General features: G+C 59.0%; 2 protein-coding genes across 7 annotated transcripts; one reads left to right on the forward strand and one right to left on the reverse strand.

The window, feature by feature from the left end:
- Nucleotides 1–15,938, forward strand: ERCC2 (ERCC excision repair 2, TFIIH core complex helicase subunit). Of its 4 annotated transcripts, none has more exons than XM_044257117.1 (24): nt 1–44; nt 379–478; nt 1,554–1,631; nt 1,709–1,771; nt 1,938–2,051; nt 3,542–3,658; nt 3,743–3,859; nt 4,098–4,221; nt 4,334–4,430; nt 4,562–4,695; nt 4,784–4,952; nt 6,529–6,647; nt 9,305–9,374; nt 9,459–9,528; nt 9,627–9,728; nt 11,038–11,101; nt 11,641–11,762; nt 12,940–13,032; nt 13,131–13,203; nt 13,413–13,483; nt 13,581–13,724; nt 13,852–13,995; nt 14,351–14,449; nt 14,935–15,938. In XM_044257117.1, exons 1-23 carry the CDS (start codon nt 40–42, stop codon nt 14,441–14,443), a joined length of 2,283 nt encoding a protein of 760 aa, XP_044113052.1. In that variant the 5' UTR covers nt 1–39; the 3' UTR covers nt 14,444–14,449; nt 14,935–15,938. The 4 variants fall into 4 exon arrangements, with proteins under 4 accessions (XP_044113052.1, XP_044113053.1, XP_044113054.1 ...); XM_044257118.1 differs by having other exon boundaries at nt 15,151–15,938; XM_044257119.1 differs by lacking the exon at nt 1–44 and adding an exon at nt 53–88.
- Nucleotides 14,550–22,470, reverse strand: KLC3 (kinesin light chain 3). 3 transcript variants are annotated; one of them, XM_044257123.1, is made up of 13 exons: nt 22,364–22,470; nt 19,040–19,305; nt 18,343–18,573; nt 17,943–18,012; nt 17,337–17,556; nt 16,946–17,033; nt 16,725–16,826; nt 16,113–16,286; nt 15,587–15,677; nt 15,473–15,510; nt 15,286–15,392; nt 15,034–15,097; nt 14,550–14,784 (listed from the first exon to the last, which is right to left on the reverse strand). In XM_044257123.1, the coding sequence occupies exons 2-13, from the start codon at nt 19,295–19,297 to the stop codon at nt 14,713–14,715; spliced, it is 1,515 nt and encodes a 504-aa protein (XP_044113058.1). In that variant the 5' UTR covers nt 19,298–19,305; nt 22,364–22,470; the 3' UTR covers nt 14,550–14,712. The 3 variants fall into 3 exon arrangements, with proteins under 3 accessions (XP_044113058.1, XP_044113056.1, XP_044113057.1); XM_044257121.1 differs by having other exon boundaries at nt 17,337–17,559; XM_044257122.1 differs by lacking the exon at nt 22,364–22,470 and adding an exon at nt 22,032–22,046 and having other exon boundaries at nt 17,337–17,559.
- Nucleotides 22,471–23,206: the final 736 nt, after the last annotated feature.

The raw sequence follows: 23,206 nt of genomic DNA on the forward strand, positions 1-23,206 counted from the left end.
GGAGGCGGGTCGACTCCGCTTTTCTCGGCGGCCGGCGCCATGAAGTGAGAAGGGGTCCTGAGTACGCTGCTCGCGAGCGGCCTCTGGGGTGGGGTGGGGTCTGAAAGATGGGGGGATTAGTGGGCGCGCCCGGGGCCCGGGCGGGGGGAGTGGCTGCCGGAGGAGTGGGGCGAGGAGAGCGGCGGGGACCTGCGGAGCAGTAACAGGGATGGTCAGCGAGGAGATGCCGAAGGGACCCGAGGCTCCCGGGGAACTGGGGGACCCTCGCGGGGAACCGGCGCGGGCCAGTAACCCCTCTCGGCCGGACGGCTGGGGACTGTGGGGGCTGGAGAGGGGCTGCGGGGGCGAGGAACTGAGCCGGTCGCCCCTTGCCACCAGGCTCAACGTGGACGGGCTGCTGGTCTACTTCCCTTACGACTACATCTACCCGGAGCAGTTCTCCTACATGCTGGAGCTCAAGCGCACGCTGGACGCCAAGGTGGGTGGGCCCGACCCAGCCTTTCCCACCCGGCAGGTGTACTACGGCCCGTGGGTCTAAGCATGGAGATTGCTGGACCTCGGGGTTTTAGGAATGTGAGGTCTTGGGGAAGCTGGAGCTCCTAGAGCTCCTGTTACCTAAAACAGCAGCACCTAACGTTTATCAGCCGCTGCGTTGCTTTGGAGCCGGCTCTCTGTGTTGGAACCCTAGACCCACAGTTGTGTCCCTTTGGGCGAATCCCTTCATCTCCCTGTTTCACAGCTTTCACCTCTGTAAAATAGGCTTAGTACCATTGCCTACCCTCAGAGGTTCACGTGAAGGTTATGGGAGTTAATTCAGTAAGTAAGGCAGCAGTTAAGAACTGCTGATGATTTTGACCCCCAGAGGCAGTCCAGAGACATTCCTGCTTGTCATACTAGTGGAGTGGGCGTACTAGTGGGCATCTGGTAGGTAGAGGCCATGGGTGCTGCTAAGCATTCTGCAGTGCAGGGGACAGCCCCCCCTCCCATATGTCAGTGGAGCCTAGATGGAGAAACCCGGATATAAGTAAGACACTTAGAAGGGGTGCCAGGCACAGAGTAGGTGCTGTGGAAGTGTTTGCTAAATTAAAAGAAAAAGTGGGTCGCTGCATATCAGCTACCATGCTAAATATGTAACCCTCAGTTTTTCATTAATCCTCACAGTCGTGATCTGAAGAAGTGCTTATTAGGCCCATTTTATTTATTTTTTTAAAGATTGTGCGTGTGTGTGTGTTTAAAGTAATCGGTGTACCCTGTACAGGGCTTGAACCTGCGATCCTGAGATCAAAAGTCACACGCTCTTCTGAGCTGAGCCAGCCAGGTGCCCCCAGGCCCATTTTAGAGATGAGGATACTGAGGCCACATCGGTGGAGGATACTGAGGACACTTGCCTAAGACCACTCAACAACGAGGTGGCAAAAGTGGGGTTCAAACCCACTACCCCCAGGACCTAGAGTTTTAATTGCTGTGGTCCTGATATTTCTAGATGGTGGCATGCCGGGAGTGGTCCCCAGAGTTTGTGTCCCTAAAGTTCTGCCTTTCCTTTCAACATGCAGGGTCATGGCGTCCTGGAGATGCCCTCAGGCACTGGGAAGACAGTGTCCCTGTTGGCCCTGATCATGGCATACCAGAGGGTAAGTGACCCCTGGGACCGGGGAGGGGGGGCAGAGGGAAGGGGTCCAATGGGGGCTGAGTCTACTGTCACCGGCAGGCATATCCACTGGAGGTGACTAAGCTCATCTACTGCTCGAGGACGGTGCCTGAAATTGAGAAGGTGAGCCAGGGCCAATCCTGGGGCTCCCCCAGTCCTGCAGGACTTGCTGGTCCCCCTGTTGGTTGCCCTCATAGCTTTGGGGGGTGCTGGGGAAGTTGCGGAAGGGGCTGGGCCAGGCTGGGCAGGGTCTTACGCCCGAGTCCCCCTCTGTCCTCCACGGGAACAGGTGATCGAAGAGCTGCGAAAGTTGCTCAACTTCTATGAGAAGCAGGAGGGTGAGAAGCTGCCGTTTTTGGGGCTGGCTCTGAGCTCCCGGAAGAACCTGTGTATTCATCCTGAGGTGTGTACCCATTTCTCCCCTTGCCCCCAGTCTCAGGGTTGAGGAAACCTCCATCTGATCGGAGTCCCTAGATCTGTAAACCAGACCCCTCAGGGCGGCAGGCAGGGACCACCTGCAGACTTGTCACATGTCAAACTCTGACTCCTGGTGGGGTGGCCCAGAAAAACACACCTCCCCAGCCTGGGAGAGGTTAAAAAAGGCTGTTCGTGGAGTCTAGCAGGCCAGGTTTCCTGGTTCGGAAACCTTAGTCACGTATTCTTGGAAAGGTGATTTTTTTATAGTGGGGCTTCAGTCTTTTCTGTAAAACGGGGCTTATTAATTACCAGCTTTATACAGTTGATAAGATTGGGCAAGGGGGGAGAACAGGAGTGAGATGGGCGAAGGGTCAAAATGTACAAACTGCCAGTTATAAAGCAAGCAGGTCACAGGGATGTAACCGACAGTGTGGTGACTGTAATTAATGATATTCTGCTGTCTATTTGAAAGTCACTAAGAGGGGTGCCTGGCTGGCTCAGTCAGTAGAGCACGCGGTGCTTTATCTCCAGGTCATGAGTTCAAGCCCCACATTGGCTGTAGAGTTTACTTTAAAAAAACGAGAAAGTAAAAAAGAAAAATTGTAACTGTGGGGTGATGGATATTAATTAGGCTTTTTTGTGATGGTCATTTTGCGGTATTTACAAGTATCAAATTATTATGTTGTACACGTGAAACTAATAGTATTATATGTCCATTATAGCTTAATAATTAAAAGAAAGCGGGGTGCCTGGGTGGCTCAGTGGGTTAAGCTGCTGCCTTTGGCTCAGGTCATGATCTCAGGGTCCTGGGATCGAGTCCTGCATCGGGCTCTCTGCTCAGCAAGGAGCCTGCTTCCCTCTCTCTCTCTGCCTGCCTCTCTGCCTACTTGTGATCTCTCTCTGTCAAATAATAAATAAAATCTTTAAAAAAAAATTAAAGATTAGGTGAGATGATTTTTTAAATCAAGGTAAAATTGACATATAACTTACATTACTTTAGTTTCAGGTTTACCATGTAATGTGTCGGTATTTGTGTATATTGCAAAATAATCACAGTGGTAAGTCTAGTTAATATCTATCACTTTACACAGTCACAGAATTTTTTTTCTTGTAATGAGAACTTTCAAGATCTCTCACAGGAGCTTGGAAATACGCAATATGGTGTTATGAACTAGAGTCTCCTTGCTGTACCAGACACAGGGCTGGAACTCACAACCTTGAGCTCAGTGTAAGAGTCTAACAGTGGCACTGCTGTTACACCCCCTGTGGTTAAGGTCTCCCTGGTGTCTTAACTCTTTAATGATAAAACCGTTGCGGTTTAAGTTTCCCCCAGAATTCCTCATTCTCACCGCAGATGGAACAGGCCAGCACCACCCCCCTACCCTGTCCCACCTTGTTGAAAGGTGTAGAGCCCCAAGTTCCAGGAGTGGTTGAACATCTTGGCGCTGAGCTGTGCCTCTCCCACCCCTCCTCCAGGTGATGCCCCTGCGCTTTGGGAAAGACGTTGACGGGAAATGCCACAGCCTCACAGCCTCATATGTGCGGGCGCAGTACCAGCAGGACCCCAGCCTGCCCCACTGCCGCTTCTACGAGGTGCCTGCCGGCCGGGCCGAGAAAAAAAGACCGGGTTGGCTATAGTAGCCGGCCTCCCTGACCCCGTGTACCCTCTTGCCCCAGGAGTTTGATGTCCATGGGCGCCAGGTGCCTCTCCCTGCTGGGATCTACAACCTGGATGACCTGAAGGCCTTGGGGCGGCGCCAGGGCTGGTGCCCCTACTTCCTTGCCCGGTATTCGGTGAGGAGGCTGCTGGGGGTCAGGCAGAGGAGGGCAGCAGTGTGGGGTAGCCCATCGGCCCACCTGCATGTCTGTCTGTCTCTGTCCATTAGCTGCTCTCTGTCCCTTGCTTGTGTCTGTCTCACCTGGCCTCTGGGGGCCTGTGAGAGCGGGACCGGTGGGGGTACAGGGCGAGGGGTGGCAGGGCAGTGTTGCACCTCACATGGGCTGGGCTCACCCTGCCCTTCTTGGCCCCCAGATCCTGCATGCCAACGTGGTGGTTTATAGCTACCATTACCTCTTGGACCCCAAGATTGCAGAGCTGGTGTCCAAGGAGCTGGCCCGCAAGGCCGTTGTGGTCTTCGACGAGGCCCACAACATCGGTGAGGCGGGAGTGGGGTGCACGGGGACGCACGTGGGCGCTGGCCCCTCTGCCGCGGGTCCAGCAGCTCCAGCGGCCTGACCGAGCCCGGGTCCCTCCCCTGTCTTCCCCAGACAACGTCTGCATCGACTCCATGAGTGTCAACCTCACCCGTCGGACCCTGGACCGCTGCCAGGGCAACCTGGAGACCTTGCAGAAGACGGTGCTCAGGTGGGGGCTCCACATCCTGCCCCTGCCTGAGCCTCTTCCAGGAACCCCTTTCTGCCCGGCGTGGCCCAAGGGCCAGCTGCCCTGTCCCTGCATCCCCCGCATATTCCCTGCCTGTTCCCCCTCGCTCGCAGGATCAAGGAGACGGATGAGCAGCGGCTGCGGGAGGAGTACCGCCGCCTGGTGGAGGGGCTGCGGGAGGCCAGTGCGGCGCGGGAGACCGACGCCCACCTGGCCAACCCCGTGCTTCCGGATGAGGTGCTACAGGGTGAGCCCCAGCTCTCAGCTGCCACCCACACCCCGCCTCACCCGGCCCGCTCCCCGCCACCGGGGTGGCTGATGCCTTCTTCCCGCAGAGGCCGTACCAGGCTCCATCCGCACGGCGGAGCACTTCCTGGGCTTCCTGCGGCGGCTGCTGGAGTATGTCAAGTGGCGGCTGCGGGTCCAGCACGTGGTGCAGGAGAGCCCCCCGGCCTTCCTCAGCGGCCTGGCCCAGCGCGTGTGCATCCAGCGCAAGCCCCTCAGGTGTGGCCCCACGCGGCTGGGGGTGGGGGTGGAGTGGGAGGCCAGACCCTGGGCCCTCCCTGAACCTCAGCCTCTAGGCCTGAGCTGCCATATTGTGCCAGTGTCGGGAGTCAGCGATCCAGGTAGAAGGAGCCTGTGTGAGGGCCGTCAGACCAAGGGGTAGCCGGGGTGGGAGCGGCCCTGGAGGGGGGCCCCGGACAAGAACCCAGCACGGTGGGACCTTCAGGGGGAGAGGTGCTATGGATCCCTTGCACCCCAGTATGCTGCCAGTGCTTCTCTTTGTGCCCCGGAAACCTGAGGGCAGGAATGCCCCCACCGGGCAGTCTGTGGGGTGGGTCAGCCTCCCTGGCGCGCAGTAAGCAGAGCGTGGACCCGGGAGTGGGGTGGGGCCTTCTGTCCTGTTCCTCTGCTATTTTGGATAAGTCATGGGTCTTCTCTGAACCTCACTTTCTTCTTCTGTTGAATGGGAATAGAGTGGTCACCTTTACTCTGGTTTCTGTGGGGGTTATATGAGAAAGCCATGATAGAAATAACTCCCCGTCTTGACCCCCAGCGATGAGCTAACCACTTGAGGTTCTGTATCTTGTGGGCTCTCAGTACAGTGTCCCTGGCTGCACACGAGGACAGTGTGGCCTAGAGACAGCAAGCTATCAGCCAGGGTCACACAGCTCCTCATGGGGAAGGTGCGTGAAGCCAGGTCTATAGGGCTCCAAAGGCCCTGGCTGCCCTGCATCTCGGGGAGTGGGATGGCCCTTGGGGTGGCATTGTCTGTCCCTCTTCATGAGAGATTCATGAAGGCAGAGATGGGCTCCTAGCCAGTTATGTTCCCCGAGTGCCTGCTCTGTGCCGGGGCCTCTGCCCTGTGACCATGGCAGTGCTGGCCCTGCCCTCCTGGGGCTCAGGGCCCCCCTGGGAGACCCGTCCCTGGACTGGGACAACTGTGAGCTGGCACGGCTGGGATGGGGGAGGCCCCAGGGGGCGCCTGATCCAGCCAGGGTGGGGAGCATCAAGAAGTCAGACTTGAAGCCATGATGTTTGGAGGCCGGTTCTAGAACTCTGACTATCGGCCTGGTTCTGAAGCCAGGCGCCCCCGCCCCATGACCTGCCCTTGAGGGGCGACAGTGTCAAGCCTGACTGTCGGTGTTTGTGACCGAGTGGCCATGTGTGTGTGCACACGCGTGAGGGTGTGAGACTCCTCTGTGAGTCTGTGGGACTCTGACGCTCTGTGTGTCATCAGGGTGGCCACGTGTGACCGACAGTGGAAGCGGTCGTGGGTGTGAGTGTGTGTGTGGCCGTGTAGGACTGGGGTGCTCGGTGTGGCTGTGGGTCTCCTCTTTGGACCAAGAACGTGCATGAGATCGTGTGACCACGTGCTTGGAGGGTCTCATCACTGGTGTGTGTGTGTAGGTGTAGAGTGTGGAGACACGGGTGACTGAAACAGCCCCAGCCTCTGTCCTCAGCAACCACTTAGTTGCATGGGGTGGCATGTGTGACTGCACGCTGATGGTGGCGGAGGGGGTCACTGTCCCGTTGGCTCTCCGTTGCCCCCCTGACGCCGTCTGGCCTCCCGCACCAGATTCTGTGCCGAACGTCTCCGCTCCCTCCTGCACACCCTGGAGATTGCTGACCTCGCCGACTTCTCTCCCCTCACCCTTCTGGCTAACTTTGCCACCCTCGTCAGCACTTATGCCAAAGGTAAGCTTATCTTCTGCCTGTGCCAGGCCCCCCAGCAGCCAGAATGAGGATCCCCGCAGAGACCAGAGGCTTGTCTGTGGGGCGGGGACGCTCAGAACCTTGTAGGATTGGGCTCAGGAGTTTGGGCTTTGTTCCGAGTGTAGGGCGATTCCACTGATAGGTCTTGAGTTCGCCAAGCCTCATGCTTAGATTTGTATTTTCAGAGGCTCCCTCTGGCTGCAGAGTGGAGTAGGGTGGGGGGTTGAGGCCAGAGAAGCTCTGGGGTGTTACTCACCCTGTATGGTCTGGTAAGGAGTTGGCCCTTCTACTCCCAGGAAGTGGGGAGCCATAGGAGGTTCTGAGCAAGGGAGGGGCAGGGACCTGGGGCGGGATGGGAGGACAGAGGAGCTGGAAAGCTCTCTCTGGAGACCCGGTGCTTGGGGTGGGGAACAGTGCTCAGGCGTCTAGCTTGCCAGGGAGAGGGGAAGTGTTCCCGAAGCTTTACTGGTCAGCCCTCCCTCCCCTCCCTCAGCGTTAAGCTGGCCAAGGGCTCAGTCTTATCCCCAGGGATTACTGCTGTATCCCGGAAACCAGGTCAGGCCTCTTGACATGCTGCACCAGCCCAGAGGATGGAGAGGCTGTCCCCCAAACCCAGGACCTGTCAGCAGCGAGTCCCACTAGAAGCTTCCTTCTGTGTCCAGTCCCCTCCCTGTCCCACCCCATCTTCCTTCTGGGACTGGCTTTTCCCTCTCCTCCCCACTTCCCCATCCACCAACGTCTCACACTGTTTTACCTGGGAAATCTGTCCCAGTATTCCTCAGCCCCCCGTTATTTCCTGCTCCTTCAGGCTTGGCTTGTTAGAGATGTTCCCTCTTCCAGGAAGCCCTCCCTGACCCCCAGGCTGGGTCAAGCCCCCCTCCTTCTGGCTTCCCTGTTCCAGCCCTGTCTACTCAGAGTGGTCACTCTGGGGACAGGACTGTGCCTCCATCATCAGACTGTGAGCCTGGAGAGGGCAGGTCCAGAGCTATCTTGGTTCCCACTGTCCCTAGTACAGGACAGGGCACAGAGGACTGTTTGTTTGTTTGTTGTAAATATTTTATTTATTTATTTATTTAGAGATTATTTACTTATTTATTTAGAGATCACAAGTAGGCAGAGAGGCAGGCAGAGAGAAAGGAGGAAGCAGGCTCTCCGCTGAGCAGAGAGCCCGATGCGGGGCTTGATCCCAGGACCCTGGGATCATGATCTGAGCCGAAGGCAGAGGCTTTAACCCACTGAGCCACCCAGGCCCCCTGTTTGGTTTTTTTTTTAAGATTTTATTTATTTATTTGACAGAGACAGTGAGAGAGGGAACACAAGCGGGGGGGAGTGGGAGAGGGAGAAGCAGGCTTCCCGCCTAGAAGGGAGCCCGATGTGGTGCTCGATCCCAGGACTCTGGGATCATGACCTGAGCCAAAGACAGACACTTAATGACTGAGCTACTCAGGCGCCATATTTTTTTTAATTAAGTGAAGTTGAATATATGAATTCATTCATTCATTCACCTTTTTTTTTTTTTTAAAGATTTTATTTATTTATTGGGCAGAGATCACAAGTAGGCAGAGAGAGGGGGAAGCAGGCTCCCTGCTGAGCAGAGAGCCTGATGCAGGGCTTGATCCCAGGACCCTGGGATCATGACCTGAGCTGAGGGCAGAGGCTTTAACCCACTGAGCCACCCAGGCTCCCCCATTCACCTTTTTTTTTTTTTTTTTCCAAAAAACGGGCCAGGCCTTACACTGAGGAAGTGTCAGAAACCAAGAGGGGTCTCATTCCTGAACTCTTGGAACTTACATTGCAGAGGGGAGGACAGGTAATAGAGACTCAAACAAATAAGAAAGATAATTCCAGAAAGGGACAGTTTTCACAAGAAACAAAAATGTTGCCATGTTGGAGCATGCCTGCAGTGGCCAAGGAAGCCTGAGGCGCTGACATTTGAGCTGAGTTCCAAATGACCAGATGGAACCAGCTGCCTTGGGAACCTTTTCAGGCTGTGGGGCAGCCAGTGCAAAGGCCCTGGGGTGGAGTGAGCCTGGTGGCTTTTGGAAAGTTAGGCAGGAGGCAGCCTGTGAGCCAGGAGGAAATGAGGTCAGCACGGCAGGGTCTCAAAGATAATCTTGGACTCCGGAAGGGGCCTGGGGAGCAGTGCAGGGCCTCTGAGCAGGGCAGGGATGTGATCTGACCCAGGATTTCACAGGATCCCTTTGGCTGCTGGGAAGGGAGTATGGGTGGGAGTTGGAAGCCCAGGGAGGTGACTACAATAGTCCAGGCTAGAGGTGATGGTGGGGGAGGGGCAGGGAGAGTGGTCAGATCACAGATAGGCTTTGGAGGCAGAGCTGACCTGCTTGATGGTTTAGAGACAAGGATCATGAGGGAAGGCTCCAGGCTTAGGCTTGAGTGGGGTTGTAGGTTCCTGTGGCCCCGGGAGACTCTGAGGAACCTTTGGTGCACTCTGTTCATGACGCTTCTGGGTGGGTGTCGGCCCTGGGAGAAGTGGGCAGGTTGGGGTGTACTGTGGGCTCCCGACGCCTGGATTTTAAGCTTGAGGAACCAGTGGCTGGTCCCAGTCACTAATGGGGCAGGAGAGAGTGGCCGGGTGGGCGTGGCAGTGACCGGTAACCAAGAGTCTCACCTGCTTGTAGGTTTCACCATCATCATTGAGCCTTTTGATGACAGGACCCCCACCATTGCCAACCCCATCCTGCACTTCAGGTGAGACCCGACCCCAGTGTGGGGGTGTGAACAGACCAAGGGGGCCCCAGAGTGGTCCTTACCACCCCCGTCCACTTCCTGCAGCTGCATGGATGCCTCACTGGCCATCAAACCCGTGTTCGAGCGCTTCCAGTCAGTGATCATCACATCAGGGGTGAGGCCCCTTCTCTGCCCCCGTCCCCAGCCCTCCAATGTGGGGCTCCCGGTTTCTGCCCAGTTCTGCTAAGATCCTTCCCACTGTCCCTGCAACAGACGCTGTCCCCCCTGGACATCTACCCCAAGATTCTGGACTTCCACCCTGTCACCATGGCAACCTTCACCATGACGCTGGCCCGGGTCTGCCTCTGCCCCATGGTGCGTGGGAGAGGGTTGGTGCTGGGCCAGGGGCGGTGGGCCGCCATTCCTCCCTCTCTTTCCCCTGCTGATGGGGCAGGAGAGTTTTAGACCTGAGGGCACAGACTCTGGGTTCAGACAGATTTGGGCTTGATGTGACTTCTCTTTGGGGTGTGATTCCCCAGGCCTCAGTTTCTTTTTTTTTTTTTTTTTTTTTAAGATTTTATTTTATTTATTTGACAGAGCGAGATCACAAGCAGGCAGAGAGGCAGGCAGAGAGAGAGGAGGAAGCAGGCTCCCCGCTGAGCAGAGAGCCCGATGTGGGCCTTGATCCCAGGACCCTGAGATCATGGCCTGAGCTGAAGGCAGCGGCTTAACCCACTGAGCTACCCAGGCGCCCCAGGCCTCAGTTTCTAATCTATAAAGTGGGAGTGCTTCCTCCCTGACCTCCTGGGGTGGTTGAGGGGATTGTGAGAGAGCGGCTTGCACAGCCCAGGGCCCAGTGCCGGTGGGCTCTCGGTCAACATTTTGGTTAATGTGGGCTCTGCCTAGTTTGTCCTCTGGCCATGACCTTGATGATGAACCTTCTGCTTTGTCTCAGTCTCCTTTGTAAAACAGTCTTCATAATGGGCCCTCAGTCCCTTCTAAATTCCTTGGGCCAGATGTATTCTAGAAGTGAGAATTTCCCAGACTTTAAAAACCAAGCAGGTGCTGTGTGGGGTGTGACATTCAGTGGGTTTGGGGCAGCTATGGCCAGGGAAAGTCCTGGTTTGGCAGGAACATGTTTTAAGCCGGCAGACAGAGCGAGGTCAGCCAGGACCCTGAGTGGACTCAGGTGAGGGCAGGGGTCAGGACCACATGAGTTGGCACCAGAGTTAAGTACCTGGAGTTCTGGAGTTGGCTCAGCTTTTGGAATCGCCCTTTGGGGGTTGAAGACTAGTGATGGCCACGTCCTGCCTTGTCTGTGGAGGCCGGCAGGGGGTGCTGGGGGTGCCCTGTGCCTGGTGGCTGGCGAACTCATGGGGATATATGTCCTGGGGGAACTGCGTGGCCCGGGGGCTGGGGCCAGCAGGATGGACTTGCTGGTCAGTGGTGCGGGCAGATGGGGTCGGTTCTGCCACTGCTGTTGACTTGCCACGTGACTCGTGGCGGGCAGCTCACCTTCTCCGGGCCTGAGGTCATCTGTCCATGCCATGCGGGTGACAGGGGAGCCGAGGTTTCACTCAAGGGCGCTGTGTCCCTGCAAAGCCGAGCCCCGCACCAGCAGGCCGCCAGCCCGTCGGCGTGGTTGCTGCCGGTTGCTTACCCGGACATCTCTTGCTCTCTGCAGATCATCGGTCGTGGCAATGACCAGGTGGCCATCAGCTCCAAATTTGAGACCCGGGAGGATATTGGTACGCTGCTCGTGGGGCAGCTTGACGGGTTCTTGGGGCGGGTGTATTGGGGGGTCTCAGGCCGTGGTAACAAATAGCCCCAAGTCTGAGCTGCGGTCACTTCTTGCTCACGGTATGCGCCACTGTGGGTTGGTAGGGGCCTGCCCCATGTCTCCTCACCCTGGGAACCTGCTCCACTGGACACGCCCCTGTGGGGGTAACATGTGACGGGAAGGGTCCTGGTAATGCCTCGTGAAGGCCTTCACCCGGAAGTGACCCACCGCCCCTTCTGTGCCCCTTTTATTGGCCAGCGCAAGTCACGTGGCCACACCTAACTCCGGGGGCAGGGGCGGGGTCGCAGTCCTCCCAGGGGCCTGGGAAGAGACGTGGAATGTGTGTGAAGAGCCCTCCGGAGGTGTGGAGCCCTCCACCTCCAGGTGGCCTCAGGGGCATTTTCTAGGCACCCTGAGTTCAAGACAGGTCATTAGCTAGGAAACCTTTGACAAGGGAGGGGGAGCAGGACCCGTGCACATCCTCTCACCACCACCCCCCCCACCCAGCCGTGATCCGGAACTATGGGAACCTCCTGCTGGAGATGTCCGCCGTGGTCCCCGACGGCATCGTGGCCTTCTTTACCAGCTACCAGTACATGGAGAGCACCGTGGCCTCCTGGTATGAACAGGTAGGCCCAGCTGCCCGTTCCCCGGGAAAGGCCCCCTCTCCTCAGTTCTTGGCGCTCTTTCTCATTGGTCTCATGTTGTAAGTGGTGACATGTATCATAGAGGACAGGACAGTGTATAAAATACAGTTCAAAGAACAAACGGCGTAGCATATCCTAGTCCCCTCCGCCCCCTGACATCCAGACCCTGCGGGACAGTGCAGGGGTGAGGTCATGGAGTGTTCTGGAAGTGGGGCTCACCACAGCCAGGTCCCGGATGGCCGGCAGGATGGGGGCATGATGGCCACTGTGACCTTTCTGCTTCGGCACCACAGCCCAGCTCTCGGGTAGTGGAAGCAGGTGCCTCTAGGGTAACCCACACTCCAGGGAATGGGGCAAGGAAGCCTTGTCCACTCGGTCGAGACTTCGGTCTCGTCCTCAGCGGGGTGCTTCCCACACCATGGGAAAGGTGGCTGCTGGCCATCCAGGTCTGCATCTTGAGTCTAGTGTGTCCTAATTAAGAAAGCTTTGCCTGCCTCAGGCTCCTGAAGATCATGTCCTGTGTTTCTTCTAGAAGCCGGGTAGTATTAGCTTTCACATCTGGCTCTGTGAGATACCTCACATCTTTGTGTGTGGTGTAAGGTCAGGGTCAAGGTTCTTTCTCTCCCTCTATGAAGCTCCAGTCATTGAAGCCCAATTCCCTAGAAAGCACTTGCCCCCCACCAAGGGGTACAGGTGAGCCATCTGTGTGGGGGTGTGTTTCTGGACCCTCCATTCTGTCCTGTGTCTGTCCTTGATCACTCACAGAGCTAGTGCAGGGTCATGGAAGTCTCTGGGCAGCCTCAGCCTGGCTCCCCCTGGCCTATGTTGGCTCCTCCACTAAGTACCAGCAGGGTGGGTGGAGGGTCCCACTTCGCCTCCACCCACCCCGCTGAAGGAGCCACCTTGGGCCATATGCCTGCCCCACTTGTCTGGAAGATGATGTTCCGTGCCTGGAATCACAGCTTCCCACCAGGAGTGAAGCCGGCCAGCAGCCACCCCCTGACCCCACCCCCGAGTCTCTGCCGGCCACCAGGGCCCGGGGAGAGAGGTAGTCGGCTGCACGGGGGTCGGGGCAGAGTTGAGCCGAGCCAGGATGCCTGTGCCCTTAGTCCACTTTCCACCAACCTGCAGCCTGACCTGCCTGTTGTCCTCGCCCTAGGGCATTCTTGAAAACATCCAGAGGAATAAGCTGCTCTTCATTGAGACGCAGGATGGGGCTGAGACCAGTGTCGCCCTGGAGAAGTACCAGGAGGTGGGCAGGGGGGCAGGAGGTGCTGGGAGACTGTGCGCAGGGGGCCCAGAGGAGGCAGTTCTGAGGGGACTTGTCTCCTGTCTCGCTCCCCTCCCCAGGCCTGTGAGAATGGCCGTGGAGCCATCCTGCTGTCAGTAGCCCGGGGAAAAGTGTCTGAGGGAATCGACTTCGGTGAGTAGACGGGGCTCTCCCCTCCCCAGGTTCCTGCCTGGAGCTCTGGCTATTTCTGTTCCCGCAGGGGACGACCCCCAACCCCCCAACACACCCGCAGCCTGGGCTCACGCAGGGACCTCCCCCTTCCTCAGTCCCCAGGCCCCACGGGGTCTGCTGCTCTGATCACCCCCCAGTAACCCATCCCCCGCCCCATGCTCGCTCCGCAGTGCACCACTACGGGCGCGCGGTCATCATGTTCGGTGTCCCCTATGTCTACACCCAGAGCCGCATTCTCAAGGTGAGCAGCACCGCAGCTCCCTGGGACAGTTGGGGTTCTGGGGCCCTCCCCCTGGGACTGAGGTGGCATGCAGGAGGGGCCCTCTTCTCGCGGGCAGGCGCGGCTGGAGTACCTGCGGGACCAGTTCCAGATCCGCGAGAACGACTTTCTCACCTTCGATGCCATGCGCCACGCGGCCCAGTGCGTGGGTCGGGCCATCCGCGGCAAGACAGATTACGGCCTCATGGTCTTTGCCGACAAGGTATGGGTGCAGGGGTGTCGGCCTACCGGGCTGTGCCCCCTACCCCCTTTCCAGATGGGGAAGGAGGCCCAGGCTCCCTGACAGGGGCCTCATGTCTTTCCTCCCTCCCTTGCGCGTCTGCTGACAGCGGTTTGCCCGGGCTGACAAGCGCGGGAAGCTGCCCCGCTGGATCCAGGAGCACCTCACAGACGCCAACCTCAACCTGACCGTGGATGAGGGCGTCCAGGTCGCCAAGTACTTCCTGAGGCAGATGGCTCAGCCGTTCCACCGGGTGAGCTGGAGGGGCCCACCCTCCCTCCCTCCACTCTTCCAAGGCGATGCTCCTTGACAAAGGTCCCAAGCCCCAGCCCTGCCCAGGGGAGCAGCCACGCCCATCCTCCCATGTGGGAGACTGGCTGGCTGTCCTCTCCCTCCCTCAGGCCTAGCTTCTGCTTCCAGGGATGGCATGTTCCCCCTTAGGTGGGTGTTTCTAGACTACAGCATCCCGTCCCATAGCCCCCATGCGGGCCACCCCCTGTCACTACTGGTTCTCAAGTCTTGGCCCCTGGGGTCCCAGGTGGCCTGTGGAGAAGTGCTCCCGCCGTCCGGCCCCACCTGGAGCTGACTCCTCTCCCCTCACCCCCCAGGAAGACCAGCTGGGCCTGTCCCTGCTGAGCCTGGAGCAGCTGGAATCAGAGGAGACGCTGCGGAGGATAGAGCAGATCGCGCAGCAGCTGTAGCTCAAGGTGTGCATGGGGCGTGGGGCGACTCTGGGGTTTCACCTGGCGCCGAGACCCAGCAGCCTACAGGTGGTCTCTGGGCCTTACAGGAAACCTCAGGTAGATATTTATGGCTTCCAAATCTACAGCCTTTAATTGCAGGAGGAGCGAGGGAGTCCCATATAGGGGGAGCCCCTAAGAGATGGGGAGAAACTCAGGGAGATGAAAGGCTGCCCCTCACCCCTTCCCCACTCTTCCTGAGAAGCTAGAGCCATGTCGTCCTGTCCCCTTCAGCGGGGACCCAGGTCCTGGGTGCTGGTGCTGAGGGTGCGCGTGGTCTTGCTCAGGTGCTGATGGGGGACCTGCAGACAGGCACAGGGAGGTGTGGGCGCGGGGCAGGACCCGGCTCTGCTCTGGGTGCCATGAGTGTCACCACTGAGCATCCCCAGGGCTTGCTTTTCTGTCCCTCGGGCTCTAGCCCAACTAGGACCTGTCCATTCTCCTTTTCACAGGTCCCTTCCAACACCAGCCCAGGCATACCCCTCCTCCCTTGCCTCTGGGCCTGCTAGCCCAGCCCCCTACTCCACTGTTGCCCGAGGTGCTCCCCTCACCTGGGTCCCAGCAGCCTTTGGACCGTCCACATTCAACATGTTGAGCGACAAGGCTCTCTTCATCCTATAAGGAGAGGGTGGAAGGGTGAGGCCCACAGCATCTGCCTCCCACTCTAGGCAAGGCTTGCCTGGCACCGGATGTGACTGACAGAGGTGATGGGAACCATGGAGAGTTCTGGAACAGGACAGACCAGTGTGGGTTGCAGAAGCGGCAGCTGTTGGGGCTTTTTGCTGCCCCGATCGGACACTCACCCGGCTGCCCCTGCCATCCCCTCGCCTCGAAGACGGGAGACCAGCTTCTCGCTTCCACGCCTAAGAGACTCACGGATCTTGGAGAAAGAGCTGCTCCGACGAAGGGTCTGGAGAGGGTGCCAGGACCCCAGTCAGCCCCACTTCTCCTCCAGTCCCCGCCAAGCCCAAGCCCATCTTCCCTCCTCACCTGTTCGGTGTCACCAGCTGTGCCTGCATTGGGAGCTCCTAGGAACAGAGGGGGGCCAGTGCAATGAGGACACGGAGCAGTCGCCGGGTGGGGGGGGCGGGGTAGGGGGCTCACCCAGAGGGGCAGGCAGGTCCTCGCGGCTCAGGATCTCTCGGTACAGCTCTTCTGCTTGCTGGTACTTGTTCTGTTTCAGGTAGGCCGAGGCCTGCAGGGAGGGCCGGTGATCAAGGCTCAGATCTGGAGCTCCCCTGGGCACATCCTCCCCTCCCCCACAACCTTGTGACCTGGGGCAGGTGACTTAATTCCTGCTCCACTATGGACTAGTGACATAACCTTTGTGCCTCAGTTTATTTGCAGAATGGGACAACAGGAGCACTTAGCTCCTGGGGTCCTTTAAGAAATGGATGGTGCTTTTCCTCAAGGACTGCGATGGGGGTCTAGCGCTCAATAAACCTCTGGAACTGTCCTCTGGCCCCACCAACCTGCGTGTTTCCTGAGGCTTCCACATCCTCTATGTGCCAGGTGACCTTGCTGGTCAGGGCCCGGCTAAGAGGCCAGGTCTTAGGAGACCCCCTCTCTCGGGGGGCTGTGGCAGGCAGCCCCTGGGCTGAGAGGTACCTGTGCCCCGCAGCGCCCTCACCAGGTTGTTTTTGGTCTTGGCCACGTTTGGGTCGTTGGGCCCGCCCAGGGCCTCGTAGATGCTCAGGGCACGGGCATAGTGCTGCTCCACCTCCTCGAACTTGCCCTGGTTCTGGCACAGCAAGGCCAGGTTGTTGAGCTGCTTGGCTACGTCCGGGTGGTCGCTCCCCAGGACCTGGGGGTCAGGGGGGCGTGGGTGAGCTGCGTGATGCCGGCAGAGGTAATGGGGGTCACGAGGAAAGGTTCATAGGATCTAGGGGGAGAGTTAGAGGAGGTTGTGGACCGGAGGGTAGAAGTTACACAAACGAGATTCATCAGGTTGAGGTCAGGGTAGTCCTATGGGACTGGAAGGACGGCTGTGGGCATGTGAGGTGATGCAGAAAAGAGTCAAGATCAGGGGAGTTCACTAAAAGTTAAGGGGGGGGGTGGTCACGAGATTGAGTCCTCCGGGCTCAAACCAGGGGCTCACAGTATCCCATGGGAAGGACGTCATGGGATCGGGGTTATAAGGCGAGAGCCACCGAACTGAGCACATCAGGTTCAAGTAGGAAGAACTGGTGGATATGGGACTCTGCAGGGACGGGCCAAGGTCAGGGCCCGGCGGGGGCAGTACCTTCTCCCGGATCTCCAGGGCGCGCTGGCACAGGGGCTCAGCCTCCCGGTAACGCCCCCGCTTCCCATAGAGCACCGCCAGGTTGTTGAGGGTGGCAGCCACCTGCAGGGGCGGTGTCAGGTCGGGGGAAGCAGGTCAGGGTATTGGAAAGAGGGTCGGGGGAGGCAGGTCAGGGTGCGGAGGCAGGGCCCCATCACTTTCCCTCCCAGGCCCCCACTCACTGCAGGGTGCTCAGGGCCCAGCGTCTGCTCCCGGATCTGCAGGGCATCGTGGAGAAGGTCTGTGGCCTCCTTGTACTTGTTCTGGTCCCTGTGAGGACGCCCAGGGATGGAGAGGGTTGGCCATGCTGGGGTGCCGCCCTTCCGCAGTCCCTTGTTGGGGTCTCCACGCCCTCCAAATCGAGCACAGGCTCTCTTTGCTGGCAAGCCTCCGGCCACCTCAGGGCTGTTTCCTGCTCTTTTGGGGTGTCTTGCCTATGTTCTCTGACTCCTCGCCTGGGTCACAATGGCTTCCCCAGGTCCCTGCCTAACCCCCCCCCGGTGCCCCGCGCTGGCAGAGCAGGACGCCAGCCTCCACCCCCCAACAACAGGTCCACACTGGCCCTGGGCTCACCGGTACACCAGCGCCAGGATGTTGAGCATGGTGGCCACGTCAGGGTGGCAATGACCCGAGCTCCGCTCCAGGTCCTCCAAGGCCTGGCGGCACAGCGGCACTGCAACCTCATAGCGGCCCTGGCCCGCATACTGGATCACGAGGTTATGCAGGGTCCGAAGGCGGGCAGGGATCTCGTAGCCGCCCTGCTGAGCCACTGCGGCCCCCACTGCCTCGGAGCCTGCTGGGGGGCAGCCAGACATCAGGGCACTGCTGACATCCCAGCCTCCCTGTCCTATGAAAGGGAGAACGTACCCCAGGACTGTAGCTGCCTCACTGCCCCACTGGCCCCTGGGAAGATGCCCCTGTCGTCCCCACTGGAGCTCTGAGATCGGGAAGCCAGGCGATGGATGTGAACACAGGGTCAGCCTGGCCGGCGGCACTGTGGCCACCTTGCCTGGTTTCCCGGCTGCCAGCCTCGGCTGTCACCCGCCCTGACCCAGGCACTTGACCTCATGCTCCTGCTCCCCTGCCCAGACATCTACCTCGGGGTCTCACGGTCTCAGCCTCAGCCTCTCTCCCCTGTGCCTGAGTGCTCCCCGCAACTGTGGGCTCCCCCACACCCACCTTTCCTCTCTTCCTCCTCACTGGGGAACAGGGAGGCCAGGCTGTCTCGCCGAGGAGGGGATTCAGGCTGCTGCAGAGGGCAGGAAAGGGGGGCGGTGTCAAGAAGCTGGGAGTTTGCTTTAGAGACCGGGGTCCTGGATCTCAGGGTTTGAGGGAGGTAGTGGTCAGGAGCCTGGGTGAGGGGGTGGTTCTGAGGACTTGGGAGAAGATCTGGGGACTTTGTGGAAACTGGGGGGCTTCTATGGAAATTCTAGTGGGTCTGGTGGTTGTGGAAGTCTGTCAAGGGGTCCAGATCTTTGGAAGGAGGATCTGGGGCACTGAGGGCCCATGGTGGGGGTACAGGTCTGCGGGGTGTCTAGGGACGAAGGGGGGCCCCAGTGCCTCCAGCCCCCCACGGCACCTGGCTCTCCGCCGGCGGGTCATACTGTCGCAGCTGCCCCAGGAACTCGAGGTGGTTCTTCTCCTCCTCAAGCTGCGCCACGGCCTCCTCGCTGGCCCGGAGCCGCCGCTGCGTCTCCTCCAGCTCCTCCCGCAGCCACGCATTCTCCTGGGCCAGCCTCCGGGCCTGGGCTCGCAGCCGCTGCTTCTCCGCCTCCAGTGAGCCCACATGCGCTGACAGGGCCAGCAGCACCTGTGGGGGCCCAGGGGTCAGAGGCCTGGCCCAGCCCAGAGCACCCCTGCTCTACCCAGGAGTCCCTGGATCCTACAGAGACCCTTCCATGGGATTCCAAGGGTGTGCAGAAGCTCCCGGGGAAAAGCCCCAAATCCTGTCCAGGGAGCCTTCTGATCTCACCCAGGCATGCAAATTACGTGTAGGGATGCTTCATGGTCTACCCATGTGACCCCAAAGTCTCCCCAGAACCCAGAGTTCTACAGATGGATGCCATTTGGCTCAGGGCTCCTGAACCACACTAGGATCCCTTCTGCTGCCCAGGAACCCCACTCAAGCCTAGAGCCTCTCCCCAGGCCTGGCTCCCCTAGGCCTCCCCCACTTCAGGCTCGTCCCACCACATAGCTGTCTCCTCCATCCCCCCGGCCTCCTGCCAGCTTCCCAGCCTCCCCACTACCCATAGCTGGAGAGCTGGCCCCCCGCATACCTGGGCCTCACCCAGTCCAAGCTCAATGGCTTCCAGTGCGTGGCTCACCACCTGCTGCTTTTCTTCCAGGAGCTCCAAGCCAGCCACCAGGCCCTGTCCGGCCAGGGCCTCAGCCAGGTGTCTGGCCAGGCCATGGTGCTCGGCCCGCAGGGCCTCCAACCCCTGCACCACTTGTCGTGTCTGCCGCACCAGCTCCTCGGGGCTCAGGCGCTCTGGGCCCAGCCCCACACTTCCAGGGGCTGCCACCTGTACGGACATTGCAGCTCCTGGGGAGGAGGGGGGCAGGTGGAGGGGATTGGGGAATCAGGGCTAGGGCCAGGCCGGCCGGCCGGCCGGCTGCCCATCAGGACCCTTCCCCAACTGTCTCCCTGTCCAGCCGGCTCAGCCAGCTCTCTGTCTCCATCCCCTCCTCACTCGGGTCAGCTCCCTGTCCCACACCCATACCAGCCAGGCAGCAACTGGGAACATACTAGTCTAACTTTGCTGGTCCTCAGCCCTGGGCCCTGCCCTGCAGGCAACTCTGAAACCCCATGCATAACTAACCCCATGAGGGCAAACAGTGGTCTCGTGGCCTCCCACCTGCCCTTGGCTCACCTGGCCAGCCTTGTCCACCCCAAGGGTCCCAGAACACCTCCCGGCTGTGTGACCTGGACTGGAGGCGCCCGCCTCTGCTGGGAGGGCGGGGCGGGGCGGGGTGTGTGGAGGCGGGTGGCCTCTCCGTGAGCTCATTCTTAGGGTGTTTTTGTTGGGAACCAGTCAGACCACTGGGGGTGGGGTGGGGAGGGAAGAGAGCGCCAAGGGGCTGGGATGATGGAAGCAGAGGAGTCCTCCAGGTTTGGGGGGATCAGGAGCTGGGGAGACCCGTGTGTCAGCCCCTAGGACCTGAGGAGCTGACAGATTCCAAGGGAACAGGGGCTCCACCCTCCACTGCAGACAGGCTCAGCCAGCCCAAGGCAAGTTGGGACACACGTGTGGCAGCCACAGCTCAGGGATGTCACACTAGTCATAGGACAGCTCTGAGTCTGAGGCCTCGATGCTAACGGGTGGGGGTCTCACAGGGGGCACTTCACGCGGTTGTCTGTGGATGACAAGGTCAATGACCTCTGGTGGTGCCTCTGGATCCCTCATACACACACAGACACGCACACATACACTCCCCTCCCAGAAATGGACCCCAACACACGCACACCCTCCCTTCTTAAATACACAAGGCGACACACGCAGTCTCCTCTCAGAAATCAAATAGATGCTTTTTCTTCTTTCAAATACAGTGCAATCTATACAAACTTTCTCAGAAACACACCTGCCCACACACACACACACATTCACACGCTCCCCTCTCAGAAATATAACTCGACATACACACACTCCCTTCTTAAAAATAGAACGTAATATGCATTCTCCTCTCAGAAACAGGACATACTCTGGACCTGCCCTGTCTCTTCCAAGAAATAAAACTGAACACAGTCCCATACATCCATATTTGCTTTTAAAAAAAACCCTAATGCCAGGGAACTGAGGTGGCTCAGTTGGTTAAGCATTTGCCTTCGGCTCATGTCATGATCCTGAGGTCCTCAGATGGAGTCCCACATCGGGCTCCCTGCTCAGCGGGGAGTCGCTTCTCCCTCTACTCTTCCCCTGGCTCGTTCTCTAATAAATAGATAAAATCTTTTTTAAAAAAGTCTAATGCAGCACACTAACCCGGGCGTGCGCATGCACACACACACACACACACACACACTCCTCTAGAAATGATACATGTACACTCTCCTCTTGGAAATACAACACACAGGTCTATTTTCACCTCAGGAACAAAGGCCAACACACACCGAAACCTGTGTCTCTCATCACTGAATAGATAACCAAATCCCAAATCACTCCCATTCAGCCTGTCCCCTTGCACATAACCCCATGACGTGTCCCTCTCCTGCACTCGCGCAGTCATACAAGTCCGTAACTCTCCATGACGTGTCTCTAGCGGGAACGCATGTACGCACGTGCACACACACACACTCACTCCTGGGAGTCACTGTGGACCTGTCACCTTCTTCCCCACTTCCTCCAACACCTTGCTGGGCCACCGAGGGATTCACACACCTGTGTGCAGCACACACACAGAGACACAGAGCTCCAAACATGGGCATACCAACGATTCCTCAACTCGGACTCAGCTGTCCTGTCCCAACTGGGTGTCCACGGCAGGCACCCGCAGCGGTGGGGACACACAGAGTAGAGCCACAGTTTCTGCACATAACCCTCTAGGCCACCACAAGCAGCCCAGTTTTGGGTACCTCCTCACGTGTCTCATATTGAGACACCCAGTAAGAAAGCCACAGAATCCGTGGATTTTCTAGACTTCAGGCTCTCACTTGCCACCAATCTCCACGTATATGTGGGTGCATAGGCCAGTCTCTGTCGCTGTACGTACCTCTGTGTGTGCACAGCACACGGGACTTAGTGACACTCGCAAGCCCCGCAAAGTCTCGATCACACAAGTTCACGGAGAGTCATTCTGACCGTTCCAACCGTTTTTCACATGATTTTGCCCACACTCAGTCCCGAGAACAACTCCCTTTCACACATGCACAACCGCACAGCTGATAGTGTTAATCACAGTCACACCCAACCAGTCCGAGCGGGTCCCACAGGGCCCACAGCCTGCCCCAGCCCCGCAAGACCTAGGTCAGGCACCTAATCCCATAAACAACAGTTCACCTCCCTCCCACACACCCGGCCCTGTATTAGACACACACTCAGAGGTCGCCCATGTGTTCATATCTCTGAAACAGTTCCACATCATCCCCACAGTCCCTCTGCACCCGCGCAGGGTTCCACGGATCGTCCATCTGCCCTTCTCACCCGTACCCACCGCCTGACCCCATCGCACACACACCTGAGCCTCTTACACCGGCTCTTACACGCACCATCTCCACTCCCACACTAGCAGGCAGGAGGCCCCCAGCACGGTCATCCCCTAAACCACACATCTTACCCCTGGCCGGCCATCCTGGCCCAGCCCAGCCCCGCCCCGCGCACCCCGCTTCCCCCGCCAGGCCGTCACAAGGGCCCCTTCCCTCTCCCCAGGCCCCGCCCCGTCCTCGCTTCTGTTTACCTCCGCCTGGGGGAGGGGGCGCGGCCCCAGCTGGGCCTCCAGACCCCAGGGGAGCCCCAGGGCGGGGCAGGGGGCCCCCAGGGGCCCCAAGTCTCGTCCCCGTCGCCAAGCCAGCGCGCCCAAGGGCGCGCGGGGCCCAACCCTCACCCTCCGCCCCCGCCCCCATCCTCGCGGTCCCCGGAACTCCCTCCCCGCACTCGGGGGGGGCCCACCTGAGCGCGGGCGACTCCGGGACCCGCTCTGCCGCAACACACACAGCCGCGTCCCGCACACCGCGCACGCCCCGCGGCTCCCAGCTGCGCCCCGGGTTTTGAGTCGCCGGCAGCTCCTCCGAGGGGCGGGGCGGCTGGAAGCCCCGCCCCCGCAGGTGAGACCGGCCCCGCCCACAGCCCGGCGCCCAGCGGCCCGGGCCCTGCGGCAATAGCAGAACCGCCGCGGTAGGCTGTCGGGCCCGTCGAATCCGAGGAAGATACCAGCGCGCTGGAGTCTGAAAAGCCGGGTGTCAGCACAGCTGGAATCTTGGAAACTTCGGATCCCGGACCGACGGCTTTCTTGCCGCGCCTGCCCCTGGGTCTTTCCTTTGGCTGGGCCCTCTCCTTGGACCTCTCTTTCCATAGATCGCATTCGTTACTCTGGGAGCTTCGCAAAGGCCGCTTCCTCCGAGAGGCCTTCCTTGACTGCCCCTCCTAAATTACACTGTCCCACCAAAACACTACCGCATTCCCCTGCTTGATCTTTTTTTTTTTTTTAAGTTTTTATTTATTTGACACAGAGAGAGAGATCACAAGTTGGCAGAGAGGCAGACAAAGAGAGGGGGAAACAGGCTCCTCGCTGAGCAGAGAGCCGGATGCGGGGCTCCATCCCAGGACCCTGAGACCGTGACCTAGGCCAAAGGCAGAGGCTTAACCCACTGATCCACCCAGGCGCCCCTCCCCTGCTTGATCTTGTTCACAAAACTTTTCAATACTTAACATTATTTTATGTAATGTTGTCATATGATATTTCATCACTTTACTGGCGAGATAATTGTAGTGGCTAAAAACTGGGCTCTGGGT

Source organism: Neovison vison, chromosome 7 (genome assembly GCF_020171115.1).
Source record: "Neovison vison isolate M4711 chromosome 7, ASM_NN_V1, whole genome shotgun sequence".
Classification (NCBI taxonomy): domain Eukaryota; kingdom Metazoa; phylum Chordata; class Mammalia; order Carnivora; family Mustelidae; genus Neogale; species Neogale vison.